The following is a 13864-nucleotide window of genomic DNA, read 5'->3' as shown; positions in this document are numbered from 1 at the left end:
CACAAACGACATGTATTTGAGCATTATTTACTTTACTCAGGCGTACAATACAGAAGAATAGATACTAGAATAAAACAGAATGTTCGGCATTCCTCAAATATCAGTTCTGGAAAACTCGGCGATGCGTCTGAGCTTGGCGTGGAAGCCGAGGCGCCGCCGTCTTCACACCAAACTCTCGCGCCTGAACAGAAGACACTTGTTGTTTGACGGCATCTCCGCCTAGCGGAAAAAAACATTTCACATTAGAAGAAGGGACGGACGTCCGTCCTCGGCTGCTCAGGTGAGACGTTTTACGTACGATCTTCTCCAAGAATAAACCGCTGGCTTGCCCAATGGATCTGAGGAGGGCGATGTCCCGGAGCCCCCACTCCGGGTTACTGTCGGATCACAGAATACACAGCTTACCGTCTCCTGGTCGCAGCAACGGGGCGCCGCGAGGCAGGAAGCACTTTACCTGCGTCGTAGGCTGTGGTCAAAGTCGACGTTACTCTGAGGGGTGATCTGCCCGTTCACTCCGTAGGGCTGCGGGCGATAATAGTGTAATATTAAAGTATGCATATGTATACTTTAATATTTAGATTCGGTTGGTGCATGTCCCCCCCCACTTACGCCATACGTCAACAGAAGACCCCGCGGCTTCAGAACTGCTGCAGCCCCTTTGAATAAACCCTCGGAGACAACAGGAATAAGACGGATTTAAAAAGACGTAAATGCGTTTTCTTCATTGAATAAAAATCTAATTGGAGCGGAAGCACGCAGAATAAAACAGAAATGTGACGATTAAAAACCCTTCATCGTCTCCGTGCGTGAACCTTGTTGATTTTTTTACACACACGATTTTTCTGGTTATGACGTCAGCGATGCAAACGCACCTTTGCGCCGCCCTACCTCCGTGCACGCCATGGTGGTGATGTGGATCATGTTGATGTTGACCACCAGGTCGAAGCTCTCCGGCTGGATCCCTTCCCAGCACTGATGGGGCAGAGAAACGTCCAGGTGGATGGCGGGCTTCACCGTGTGCAGGTGGTAGTGGGCTCGGTGCGCTTCTATGCTGAGAGTGGAAACAAAAGACACGCGTGGGATCATCCGCAGCGCCGCGCACCGGTGTGGTAAACCGCCTCCGGATCCGGATCGATCACCTGACGTAACCCCGCGTCGCGCCCCCTGCCGGGGCTCCCTACCTGTGCAGGTACTGGTGCTCGTACTCCGATGGTTGCCAGATGATGTTCTGGAGGGCCTGCGCGAAGTACGCGACATGCTGCCCGGTCCCGGAGGAGATCTCCAGGGCCTGCAGGGGCTTCTTGACGCTGACGCTCTCCCGGAGGACGGCCAGGATGGGCTCCTTGTTCCTGTCCGCGGCGGCGACGTTCAACATCCTGCGAAGCCCCGGCTGAAGCTGTCCCGTTAAACCGTACACGGTGGAGCGCGTCAAGACCGGGAGAACAACTTCACGTCAATCACGAGATGTTTGCTGTGTACGCACGGCGAGTGCAACGAAGCTACTATGGCGACGCCGTGATCCATCCTTCGCTCCCTCTGATTGGCTTAGCCCGATGACAACATGTTGCCCTGATCCAATAGTACCACATATATTCTAATCGAACATCTGTCTGACGGAGGGGGGCGCTCAATAGTCCTACTATGGTAATGCCATAACCCACGTTTCTCTTCTGATTGGCTTCGTTCGACGTCGGGCGTGTGACGTTGCTCCAATAGTATCGCAGAGATTCTTATATCTCCCGTCTTTTGGGACCCAGCAATTCAATATACATAGCGTTTTCGCTAAATTAAAAACAAAAACAAAACCTTTTCCTTCCGGTATTATTATGACATGTCACAACAATGATAATAAATTGTTTACTTTATCTCGTTACAGAAAGGCGGAGCTGTGGGCGGAGTCAGGCTTCCGTATTTACACTTTAACAGCGAAAAAAATAATTAAAATGGAAGCGTGCAGAAACACGGTTTATTTATTTAAAGGAAATATGTTAGGTACACATCAACCCGTAGAAAATATACACATTCCTCTGGGCTCAAGTTTAAATCTAACAGGCGCAGCAAACCTCTAATACATTTAAATCTAAATACATAAATAGAAATAGCAGGAATTACTTTTTTTTCCTCACATAACAAGATTGAAAGTGTGGTAGAGGCACACAAACCTACAACACCAGTTAGGTTTTCAACGAAAGGACGAGGATATCTCACCACACAGCGCTTATACCGAACAGCATTTGTGCAAGAGAAGACAACGAGAATAGAAAGGAAGACTCTGTCAATAAAACCATGAATATCAATGTGTGAGAAAGCTGCCAACACTCTGACGTGGTAGCGACTTTCACGCTACTCGCCCTTCATCTCCAGCCCACCTGCATCCCGTCCGTAGTCGTTTTCGATGCCGTGCAGTGCTGCCGATAGTTTCGGAGGAGACTTTGGGCTCTCAAGTGGACAGTTCTGCTCCAAGGCTGGATTGAGGAAAGTCTGGTCATTAGGAGGAGCCCCCAGACCGGTGGTGGATGCCACCAGAGAGTCACTGAAGATCGTGTTTGAGAAGACAGAATCGAAAGCAAACGAGGGGTCGAAAAGCGACTCCTGCACCGGGGGCTTGGGCTCGTCTGAGGGAACAGCAACTGTTGGGTCTCTGGGAGGTTTGACTGGAGGGGAACACTCAGGCTCACTGCTACCGATGTCCGGTTCTGGCTGCTGGTGGGTCGTTGTTTCCTCATGGCTGAGTCTCCCTCCCGAAACCTGGACGGAGGGCGGGGCAGTCTTAACCATCGCCCTGCAGTTGCTGTTTAAACTGGAACGTCGGGATGACCCCTCGGCTGTGGAAATGACACTGCTGGCTCGGGGGAGATCTTTGGGCCCTTTCAGTCGCCCGTCTTTCTCTAAAGGCGTGGAGAAGCAGTTGAGGCAGCCAGACATGGAGGAAGATTTACCCTGAACATATAGCACCGTGATAGGGGGGTGATGTAAGGCTTGGGTCGAGTCACCTTTGCTGGAGCTTGATTTTGCATTCATTCCACTGAGCCCTGGGCTCATATTTACTGTGCCTCCTGATTCTAACGAATGCTGCAGTGCCACCTTCCCTCTTGATCCTCTCCGGAAGCTCTTGGCACCCCTTGTGAGCCAGAATTCCTCAGCGGGCCCGGAGTCTTTCTGTTTTGGTGTAAACCGGATATCGGAGTTCTGACTGCTGGCGTTGAGCGTGGTCGAGGCCCCGTTCTCCTTGCGCTGCAGCTTGACCGTGTGCTGGGCCGTGGAGGTATCGCCTGGTTGCTGGTAGGAGGAGGAACGGCGTGATGGCGGCTGCAGCCCCGGGCTGCTGCCGTTTGACCATGGCTCATTTTTCATGCTCACGTTGAACTCGCCGCTGCTCTCACTTTGGGCCCGACTCTGGGCACCGTTCAGCCCTGGGAAGAGATCACTGTACAGTCACATTCTTGATGACCAATAGGGGGCAGCAGAGTCTTTCTGTGACATCTGCGGTCAGCAGAGATTAATGCAAAACAAGGTCATGATTGCGATTTGATGGATTTAGTCTAATTCCTGCGCTGGTAATGCATCTGTATGCTCGCTGAATCCCCTAAACGGGTCCCAGGAGGGTCTTACCACAATTCTGAAGCTCCTCGTTGTCCTCAAAGCCAGATGGCATGGTGCTATCATGAGAATCTTTGTCTGTGGGGCATACAATGGGAGATGAGTGGTTTTTAGTGACTGCCACTTCTAACGGATCAGGGTCTAATGAATGCATCTACCTGGCAGCCAAAGCTCAGAAGCATCCGGAGCAGTGTTGGTGGCGATGTTGTCAAATGGTGGAGCGGTGGGATGATTGATGGTGGAAAAGACGGATGAGGTGAGGGATGAGGTCAGCGGGCTCCCGCTGCCCTCGTCCACGTCGGCCTCCGAGCCTTCCGGGCGCTCTGAGCTGCCCGCCCACTGCTCGTCCTGGGACAGGGTTGACGGGCACGCCGAGCTGCTTACGGCTGAATTTGGAAAAAGTGGAATGATGATGATGATGATGAGGGACGGGTGCAAACAGGGGAAATAGTCACGGAGACCAGGAGGTCATTTTGTTCTGTTGGTTGGAGAATGCAGAAATAGGGATGGTTTTCTTCCATGGCCCGTACAATAGTCTAAAATGTTTCTCCACACTGCAGCCGGTTGCTGCCAGGCCTGAGCTCATGCAATGCAGCACTTATTTATTTTTAACTGTATTCACAAAATACCACACAGACAACTGGTGCAGATGCCTAAAGCTGGAATATCACATTGAATAATTGTATATTTGTGCTGATAAATGAGGATTTGATGGACACAAATCCAACATTTACATCAGCTGGGAAGCATCCCTGTAGACAGGGAATAATCCTGAGCTATTTTGTTGTTATGTGGAAGATGGTGAAGCAAGTTGTCACTTAGCGTTGGTGCTAAGAGAGCCGTGAAATGAACGGCTGCAGTCAAGGTGAGGATATACGACAGTTTGTCTTACGCATGGAACGTCGGAAGAGGGACTTGGCTTTGTCTTTGTCCTTCAGCCTTTTCCTCATGTGGGGAAACATTTTCAAAGCGGCTGTTTAACAGCAAATGTAGCCACAAGGGAGGCGGGGGGGGGGAAAAAAAGGGAAGGTCGCAAACAGAGAACGGGATGCGAGGAACAAGAGCGGAGGGCACAGAGGGAAGGAAAAGACAAGCGGAATGAAAAATGCATCAGCAAGAGAGAACGGCAGGGATAACATTCCTCTGTTGAGGAACGTTTCACACACACATCATGCATCAAGAACACCGATGCTTCTGACACACACACACACGCGCTGAAAAAACTGTGAAGAGACTTGTTCCTCTAAATCAGTCGGACACGGTGAATTCCGGAAGGTCGTACTCACTGCCGTCTAGTCGGGGTGAGACGGCGTCACCTGCTGCGGCGGACGACGAGCCTCCATGAGCTCCAACTGAGCTGGCGGAGGTGCTGTTGTCGCGATCAGCACCAGGGGCCTGTGGCGAGCTCCTGGATGTGGGCGGGCATTCGGGTCCATCTTCACGGATACCGGGTTTAATAAGCTTCTTCAGTTTCAGAGCAATCCAGTTGCCCTGTCTGTGGAAGGGGAAACCCAGAACACAATAAGATGGAAAGCCGGCCATCCTTTGTGGAGCGGGAAAAAGCTTTTCTTATTTCCAAGTTGGTGAAGAGAAAAACAACAGATTTATATCATGGATAAACTTCTCCCGCCACACGGAGGAGGAGAATAATGCTTATTTTTATTACAGACGGGACTGAGAAGAGAGAATAATGATCAAATAACTGCGTTTGAACTTGACCCGTCGTAGTTATGTCACCTGCGAGGGAGCGATGGCTCATGGAACTTGTACTGCTCCATTATCTTCTCCTCCAGCTTCTCCTTCTGCCGCCTCAAATTATGAAGTTTGTCACTGAGCGGAAAAAGGACGGGGGAGGGGGGGGGTCAATCATCAGTTAGAACGATAGCTGCGGGTCTGCTGCAGGCTTTTGTCGTCCTGAATCGGGTGCGTAACGATTTCCTTACATATACTGTCGCTCTTCAACGTGAAACAGGTCCTTGCTCTCCATGCTCTGCTCCAACAGGGTCCGGTTCTGCAGCATCAGCGTCTCAATCTGGCCAAGCAGGTGGCGATTTTCCTCCTCCAAGTTCCCCTTCAGCTGCTTCAGCAGCTAAACGTCACACGGTACAATTAAGCTGATGCAGCTGAAGAGATTTTTTTCCCAGCGGGCGGGGCTGAAGATAATATGCAATAAAAAGAAAGCGAGATGCACTAATAGCCCCCTGCCTCGTGTCAGTACCTCACACTGGTTTGTGAGCTTGGTGGAGGCGATGTCCAGATGCTGAAACTCCGTCTGGAGCTTGGAGACGTCCGCCTCCAGCCAGGTGTGCTTGAGCTTGGCCTCGTTGAGCTGGCTCTTCAGCTGCTTGTGATCCGTTGTCAACGACTCGTTGTCGTTGAGGAGCTGATGGTGCGCCTGGTCGAGCCTTTAAAATAAATAGGCACGGCGTTGTCGGTCGTCGATGCACGAGCGTCATCGTTGCCTTGTTGGGTTTGCCCCCTCCCCTCACCGGTCCTTCTCGTCGCGGAGCCTGCAGCATTCGGCAGCGGTGGATCTGTGCTGTTCTTTCTCCACCGCCATCCCTATCTGCTCCTCCTTCAGGGCTTTCTCCAGGTCCTCCAGCCTCGCTCGCTGCTGCAACAGGCTGTTGTACCTTAAACACACCGCCGACACTAACGCAGGCTAATCCAGCAACACGGCCCGGCTTTTGGCGGCCTCCTCTCCCGCCTACCTGTCCTGCAGCGTGCGATGCTCCAGCTCCAGCGTGCGATGGGCGCTTTTCAAAAAGCCGTGCTTCCCCATCAGAGCCTCGTCCTCCATGGCCTGGCATTCGTGCAGCGCCACCATCCTCTCGTGATCTCTTAACAGTTGCTCGTAAACGGCGCGGAGCTCTTCTCGTTCCCGTATGGCGATGTCCCGTTCGCCCTCTGTTCCCGACCGCTGCTGCTGTAGCTGAGCATTCTGGGCCATGAGGGAGGCGCTCTGCGAGTTCAGGGTGGATTTCTCTACCTTGAGACCACAGGGAGCCGGTTTATTAATGGCCTTCCAGTGCACGGTGCGCGCGTGCACAGGCTTACGGGCCTCCGAGAACAACCCAACAGGTGTTAAATGCGTCGTGCGTGTCGTGAGGGCACCTGCAGGCTCGCGTTGTGTTTCTGCAGGGCGGTGTTGCTCTCCTGCAGGGAAGCGGTCTGCCTCTGCAGAGCGAGGATCTGAGCCTGCTGACTGTCAGACTGACTCTCGAGCTGCTTCAGCTGGCCTTGCATAGCCTGGCACTCCGCCTCTAGCGTTGCATTCTGGGGGGGAAAGAGACGGGAAGAGGACATTTTAACAACCACAGATGTTTCTTTTTCACCGTTTCCACCGTCCGCATTTGACGCCACGGACATTCCGCTCCACTTCAATGAGACGGTCTTTGAGCCTCAGCAGTTCCTTGGTGGCCTCCTGGCTTTCACGCAACCATTCGCTCATCGTCCCGCCAGTCTCTCTCGGTGGGGCGGGACTTGGTGATGTCAGCTCTTCCTCCCGTCTCTGTTGGAAAGCCTCAAAGCTCATCTTGACCTGTGGGCTCAAAGGGATCACACATTCAGGTCTGTGCAGACCTACAGAACATTTATATCAGACACGACCCCCCCCCCAACAGCCCTCCTCAGAAGAACAACTTCAGGACTCGACTTACGGTTTTGAGCTCTTGGCACAGCTGCCGGTTCCGGTTGATGGATTCCTGCAGACGAGCCCCCAAAGCGGCCATCTTGTCCTCTTTAATCTGAAGCGATTGCTTCAGAGACGATTCCAGCTCCGACTCGAGCAACTTGAACCTTCTGCAAATCAAAGAAGGGACTTTTCTACACACTGTGCCATCGCAGCATGACCCAAAATGAAAGGATGGGATCCACGCAAGTGTGTCAGTACCTGCTCTCCGGGGCCTCGTGCCCATCCTGCTGCGTGCTTTCCGTGCACTTTGTTTCCATTTCGTGGGCCGTCCTCTCAAGTTCATTGTCCCTCTGCTGGATCTTCAGCTTCTCATTCACCAGCTCCTAAAGATGGCCATTATAAATACCCGGTTCACTACAACTTTCTTAAAGGGTCACAATGAAATGCATTGAATGACATGTTTGGAAGTTCGACATCCAGAACCGTCCTAACGTCACCTCTCTGAGAGTGGCCAGGGTCCTCTGGTTCGTAGCGGCTTGCTCGGTCAGTTCTCTGTTGTCTCCCTCGAGACCTCTGACCCGCTCCGCTGTCTCCCTCAGCCCCTCCGCCTCCTTCACCAGAAAGCGCATCTCCTTCTCCAGGGTGGCCATGCAGACGTTGCTGCTGTCTAAGCTCGCCTCCTGAATTTCAGCCTGAAAGAATGAAAAGCAGGACAACAGCCAATTGACTCAAGAGCGATGTAAGTCTCCCAAAGCCGATCTCAGCTTTGCTTAGCAACTAAAGCCCTCGCCCTTCGCAGACGGGCCGATCTACCTGCTGGCGGAGACGTCGATTTTCTTTCTCCAGCTGCCTCTTCTCCCTCTCGAGGACTGTGGTTTCCTGTTCCAGGCTTTTCTTCTCCGTCTCCAGTTGTTCCAGGCGTCTTGCAAGGATCCGAAGTTCCTCTAAAGAGGATTGCAAACTCTGGTTCTCCGCCTCCAGCTCCTGAACCTCCGCCTCCAAGCGCAGAACTTTCCGGTCTATTGGAATGAAGGAAGAAGAAGCAAGTGTAAATAAACACATAATTGCATGATTGCTTGAACCTCTGGCATTTCCTTGATCCACAGAATTACCAGCGCTATCCAGGGAGATCTGCAGACGCTGCTTAGCTGTGTCCAGGGCCCTGCATTTGTCCTCCAGCCGCTGTCTGTGCTTGCTGGCATAGGAAGAGGAACGTGTCGTCAGGATGCCATCACGGCAGGGACTGCTGCTCGTGGACCCAACGGGGGGGCGATCGTGTGATTCCACAAAGCGCCGGAGCTCGGCGTGATTGCTCTCTGAGTCCTCCAGTTCAGACACGGGCCCTTTGAAACGATGTTCCCCGTCTCCATGCTCCAGCGGTGCATTACTGTGGCGTTCTACATCCGAGCAGGAGTGTTGAAACGCGGCGATCACCCGATCGGGTTTTGTGCTGCTGTTGGTGGCGGCAGCTCTGAGTTCCTCTAGGCTCCTCAAGAGTCTTTGATTCTCCATCTCCAGCTTCAGCATCCGACTCAGGGTCCTCTCGCTCACCTCCTCGCTCAGAGTCTGCTGACCTTTACGCAGACACAGCATGGCAGCTGATTCAGGGTGTGCACAGATGTAGCTACATACAGTCATATTGGGAATTGATTTTCTTTCTCTCCTAACCCCCAGGAACTTCGTCCTCTAACTGGATCAGCAGCTCTCACCCTGGGAGTCCTCCGCGGTGTTGGCGAGCTGCTCTAACTCCCAGCCCAGAAGCTGGGACTCCTCCATGCTCCTCCTCTGAGCCAAACAAAGAACCAGGTTGTCGTTCTGCAACTCCTCGATGCGCCTCCCATCCGACTCCCTCTCCTGCAGGGGAAGACACAACGCATCAGCGAATGCATGGGGACTGATTCGAGGAGCGCCCGGTCCACGAGTTGAGCTGCATTGGTGTTTGACCTGCTCCATGCCATGGACCTGCGCCGCCAGCTGCAGATTGTGCTTCTCCAGGTGATGGATGTTATCCAGGCGTGCCCTCCATCCTGCCAACTGATCCTCCAGCACCTCTTTGGTCTCCTGCAGCACCCGGTTATCCTCCTTTAGCTCCTGAAACGCAGACACAGAGTTACACGCTCGCCATCTTTCACGTTCCTTTCAGAGCAATCACTGATTTCCTGAATTCAAAGCACACATAATCCAAATCCGCAGGTTTGCGATGTTCCCAACCTCCACTTTAATCTTGTAGAACTCCATCTTGTGCAGCTGGTCCCGGTAGCGTCCCACTTCGATCTCCAGCTTGTCCGCCTTAACGGCTCTCTCTCTCAGGGCATCCAGCTCATCTCGGTAGGTCCGGGCGGCACGGGCATCTCCAAGCAGCTGGGCGTTCTGGTGGAGGTTCAGACAGAGGCATGAACAGGATTGCTGTGTGTCGCCATGCGAAGGAGATGACATCTGGGTGTCTCTACTTCAGACCTCCTGCTGAATCCTCTTCAGCTCTGCCTCCATGTTCTCCAACTCGTGTCTGCAGTCCAGCATCTGCTCGCTCTTCTCCTCTCTGGCGGTGATCAGAGAAGGCCAGCAGGAGGGACGGTTATAGATGCTAAGACTCCTGACGAGCAGATGCCTCTGGGAAAAACTAAAGCTGGGTAACATTTACTTTTAAACACGACGCGTCTAAGGCCGGGGTCGTTCATGACTGACGCGTAGACCCACAAGTTACATTGTCTTTGCTTGTGTGTGTGTGTGTGTGTGAGTCTCTGCTGAAATTCAGAGGTAATGTGGGTCAGCGGTGGTGCACAATCATGGATCCTGCCAAAAAGGCTGCAATGTGGGGCAAAATCCCCAGGGCATCTCTCTCTCTCTCTCTCTCTCTCTCTCTCTCTCTCTCTAGATGAAACGCGATGCATTCGCGACCCGTCCGTGCTCACAGCTCTTGTCGCAGTCGTCTGATCTTGGCCTTGGAGTCGGCCAGCTCCACCGCCAGGTGCTGCTGAGCCCCCGCCTGCTGCTGCTGCATGCTGGGAGAGTAGCCGGCGGCATGCAGGCCGGAGGGGCTGCTGACCAAGCTAGCCACACCCTCCTTTTCCTGCATTAGTTCTGCTAAAGTCTGAAGCAGAGACATTACATTTGCCAGACCGTCACGCACAAGTGCAGCTTTCTTTTCACATGGCAGCACGCTCTTATTTTAAACAGGATGGATGTAGAAAGAACCGACTGTACCTGGTGGCACGCGTCCCTCTGGTCCAGCAGGTGTCTCAGGTGTGTGGCCATGCTCCGTGCCACGACCCCCAACTCGTCTGGGCTCACCTCGCTGGACTCCAACCACTGAAGATCCAGCATGCTCTCCTGGCTGTGGGTCAGCTGGCAAACATGCAAAGGGACGGCGAACACATGGCATACCGTATCCACAATAACGCGTGCACGTGACAGCGCATCATTTCACAGTCGGCTGGCTACCTGCTGAATATGTGCAGCTATGGCAGCTTTGGTTTCAAAGTTTAGCGTCTGGATCCTCTGGATGTAGCCGTCTTTCTTCTCACACTGGACAGAGAAAGGTCAAAGGGTTCAGATCTCCATGGCTGCTGCACGCAGGCTCAGATTTCCATGAGGCTGCCGCCGGTTTTACCTGGACGGCACATCCTAAGAGCAGCAGCAGAATCTTCTTTATTTCCTCCAGACTTTGCTCTGTGGGAAATAAATAGGAAAGTTTGTTATCTAAAATAAAATCAATCAGACTGAAGCAGCGGGGGTGGGAGCGGGGGGGTCGATGGGACGGATTTAAATAAAATCGAGAAGTGAATTTGGGTCACCACTCGCTAAAGCTTCTCAATCGCAAGCCTGTGAGGTTGTCAAACCGAATGAATTTAAATGGTCTGAGATTATCATATCACCGAAGTCAGTGCTGAAAAAAGCTTTTATAAATGCTAATGTCATTTTAATTATAGCAAATCAATGCAGTTCTTATTGAGTATCAGCAAACAGAGGAATCAGTCAGTCAAACATGTACCGACTTTGTATATCCGAGAGAGAGAGGAGAGGCGAGGAATGCTCCGAGCTTCCATTGAAAGAGCTTACCACAGTAAGGAGTCCTGCCGAGCAGCAACACGTTCGGTAGAGGAATCAGGATTAATTGTCTCAGATTATCCTGGGGGGGGGGGGGGGGGCGAAGGGAAGCACGGTGAGAAGGGTCGAGAAAAGGGAAGATAAGCAGGTTTTAGGCCGTGTGTGTGTGTGTGTGCGCAGGGTGTAACAGTGATCATATCTCCTATAACGACTTTGGTTCAGGAAACTATTAACCAATTCCCATTTGCAAGGAAAGCAACAGTTGACTGCGAGATGTTTTTATTTTTCACATTTTAAATTACACTGAAAGTGACACAGATTTCACGTTTTAAACAAGACATGAACCCAGAACTGAGCATGCATTGATTTTGTTGTGATCTGAAGCGAGTTCAACAGATCAAACCGGCCTTACTCATCGGGGAATCTAAATCTGACTCCATCCATGTTCTCTGCTGCGCTCTAACCGCACATCTGTGCCGATAACACAGATGCACACGGTGGATATTTAGGGCAAGCGTCTTAGGAAGAACTCGTTGATCTGTCGGACTGCAGACGCAGCCAACAGTCAGGATGTGCACGCATGAGCCGGTGTGCGATGAAAGCACAAAACTCACCAGATAGTATGTCTTGATTTGCTGGACGAGGAACTTCAGGTTCTGGGTCCTCTGATTTGCATCCCTGCTCGCTTTGTTTGCACCCTGAGGCGTCGCCGTGGGATTTCTGACAACATAAAGCCGGTTTTATTTCACAGTTTTGCTCTTTACAACTAAATATAGGGCTGTGCGTGGAATGGACTCAAAAGAAGCTCTATCTTTTGTGATGTCATTTCCTTCCAGACTACAAACTGGGCTTTTTACACCCACGTTAGCTGGACGTTGAACCGTTGGCTCTGGTCTGGGGTCGTAGTCGAAATTAGAATTTTGAGAAATGAACTCATGCGCATCACGTCTTTTACGCTGCCTCTGCTGTTTGTTCTGATCTGTCCTTCATCATGTCTGCCATCTGTGTCTCAATGCCAGCACACACCAGCAATAAGGCCCTAATCCCGGGGGGGGGGGGGGGGGGTCGACCAATCCAGATTAGCCCGCCTCTGTCCCTCTTCTTAGCGCGGCATTCTTTGGCATTTCGAGCTGGTTATTGTGACTCTGGTCGATAAATGGGACGAACAGATACTGTCGACATTGGAAGACTAGACAACTTTATCTACGGGTATTAGCTCATAATTCTTTAACCCTTTCTTTGCACATTTTCATCTTCCGTGTGGGACTCTGTCTCATTTGTCGTTTTTATCCCGAATGAGGGCCTAAAATAAACGTTAGCTTTCAGGCATTTGACCTGTCACAAAATGCCATAAATGATTGTTCGTCAAGGGTGAGGATAATGGCCGAGAACATAACGCAACCAAATCATGACCGCTAAATCTTTGGGGTCAATTTCACTACATTCAATGTTTGTCATTCAAAAAATAATAGTGAACTTTTTTTTTCACTTCATATTTCATGAATTTTCCTAATTTGATGGGTCCAATTGATTACATATAAAATGTTGCAATATGCTGAACAGATATTCCACATATTGGTGTTTCTCTGGGGTCAATTTGTTTGTGTGTGTGTGTGTGTGTGTGTCCTACTTCTCACACCTATGACTGTATCTCTAATGTTCTGCACTAGCTCGGTTCATTTAGTTACTTTGTTTCCACCGTAGTGAAGAGCAAACGGTTCAAAGGGCTCCATGATTCTCCTGCAACGTTGTTTCCTCTCGTTGCTCCTTTACTTCCTGCTTCAGTAATAAAGATGGATCTTTCTCTCCTCCAGACCAGATGTGTCTCCATCTTCACATCTTAGATGGAACATCTGCTCCAGAAGGCAGGCTTTGTAGTTCATGAGGCTCATTTATAAATGCCCATTTATAAAGTCACTGCCTAGAAATGATACTGAACCCTTTAGTTTAAATCATATTTGATACACTTGGCCTTTCGGGATTTTGAGACTTCTACATCATAAGTTTTAAATAAAGAGGAAGTTGCATTGAAAGTTATGGAAGAATTCCCTTTATAGTGGCAAAGCCAGTTGTGTTGGTGTGAAGACTATATAAGCTTGAACTGTAATTAGTAGCTGGAGATGACACAAGGGGGGGTATCTATGCTACCAAACTTTTATCATATAAACGTCACTGTTTTCATGGCTTACTGATAAATGCTATATCAAATATTCCTCTGCTATGACGTGACTTACATTTGCGTCATTATGTCATTCAGAATGACGCCATCAATGAGATCAGGAAAGTCCAAGTGCATCCCCCTTTCATGCGGGACGAATGTCCTCACCTAAAACAGCAAAGATAAGCGCGGATGAGAGGCTCCAGCTTCCACGTCTCCAGTCTGTCCTTCTTTACTCACCCAAGTGACGAGTGGACTCAGCATGAACTGATCCAGAGCGGGCAGGAACGCGCCGCCTTCCATCTCAGCAGAGTATCCGCGCTGTTCCGAGCAGGACAGGCCACAGACAGGCTGCCGTCCACATTCCCTTCACAAGGGAGCCGCTTCCACAGATGCGCGTCATCCATTCATCCTGATGCGCTGCG

At 51.1% G+C, this 13864-nt stretch overlaps 2 protein-coding genes across 2 annotated transcripts; both read right to left on the bottom strand.

Moving 5' to 3' along the window:
• Positions 1-26: 26 nt before the first annotated feature.
• Positions 27-1467, bottom strand: LOC137906916 (methyltransferase-like 26). The gene is made up of 6 exons (XM_068751215.1): positions 1182-1467; positions 889-1051; positions 610-669; positions 455-522; positions 299-377; positions 27-219 (listed from the first exon to the last, which is right to left on the bottom strand). The coding sequence occupies exons 1-6, from the start codon at positions 1373-1375 to the stop codon at positions 163-165; spliced, it is 621 nt and encodes a 206-aa protein (XP_068607316.1). The 5' UTR covers positions 1376-1467; the 3' UTR covers positions 27-162.
• Positions 1468-2343: 876 nt separating this feature from the next.
• On the bottom strand, positions 2344-13742 carry ccdc88aa (coiled-coil domain containing 88Aa). The gene is made up of 29 exons (XM_068750958.1): positions 13680-13742; positions 13516-13607; positions 11896-12001; positions 11294-11363; positions 10845-10903; positions 10676-10759; positions 10439-10579; positions 10147-10325; positions 9692-9773; positions 9446-9604; positions 9179-9325; positions 8944-9088; positions 8347-8808; positions 8048-8253; positions 7732-7926; positions 7493-7617; positions 7260-7401; positions 6968-7141; positions 6715-6876; positions 6312-6589; positions 6090-6233; positions 5819-6005; positions 5544-5689; positions 5338-5430; positions 4887-5095; positions 4493-4573; positions 3759-3986; positions 3613-3678; positions 2344-3413 (listed from the first exon to the last, which is right to left on the bottom strand). The coding sequence occupies exons 1-29, from the start codon at positions 13740-13742 to the stop codon at positions 2344-2346; spliced, it is 5295 nt and encodes a 1764-aa protein (XP_068607059.1).
• Between the last annotated feature and the right edge of the window lie 122 nt (positions 13743-13864).

Source organism: Brachionichthys hirsutus, chromosome 17 (assembly GCF_040956055.1).
Source record: "Brachionichthys hirsutus isolate HB-005 chromosome 17, CSIRO-AGI_Bhir_v1, whole genome shotgun sequence".
Taxonomy (NCBI): domain Eukaryota; kingdom Metazoa; phylum Chordata; class Actinopteri; order Lophiiformes; family Brachionichthyidae; genus Brachionichthys; species Brachionichthys hirsutus.
The sequence above is the reverse complement of the archived record's forward strand: the minus strand, read 5'-3'. Positions and strand labels throughout refer to the sequence as shown.

Coding starts and splice junctions, on each gene's coding strand:
- LOC137906916 (XM_068751215.1), bottom strand. CDS start 1,375: ATGTTGAACGTCGCCGCCGCGGACAGGAACAAGGAGCCCATCCTGGCC. Junction 1,052..1,181: donor GAGCACCAGTACCTGCACAG/GTAGGGAGCCCC, acceptor TTCCACTCTCAG/CATAGAAGCGCACCGAGCCC. Junction 670..888: donor CCACCATGGCGTGCACGGAG/GTAGGGCGGCGC, acceptor GTTGTCTCCGAG/GGTTTATTCAAAGGGGCTGC.
- ccdc88aa (XM_068750958.1), bottom strand. CDS start 13,742: ATGGAAGGCGGCGCGTTCCTGCCCGCTCTGGATCAGTTCATGCTGAGT. Junction 9,089..9,178: donor AGGTCCATGGCATGGAGCAG/GTCAAACACCAA, acceptor CTTCCCCTGCAG/GAGAGGGAGTCGGATGGGAG. Junction 3,414..3,612: donor CGAGGAGCTTCAGAATTGTG/GTAAGACCCTCC, acceptor ATCTCTTCCCAG/GGCTGAACGGTGCCCAGAGT.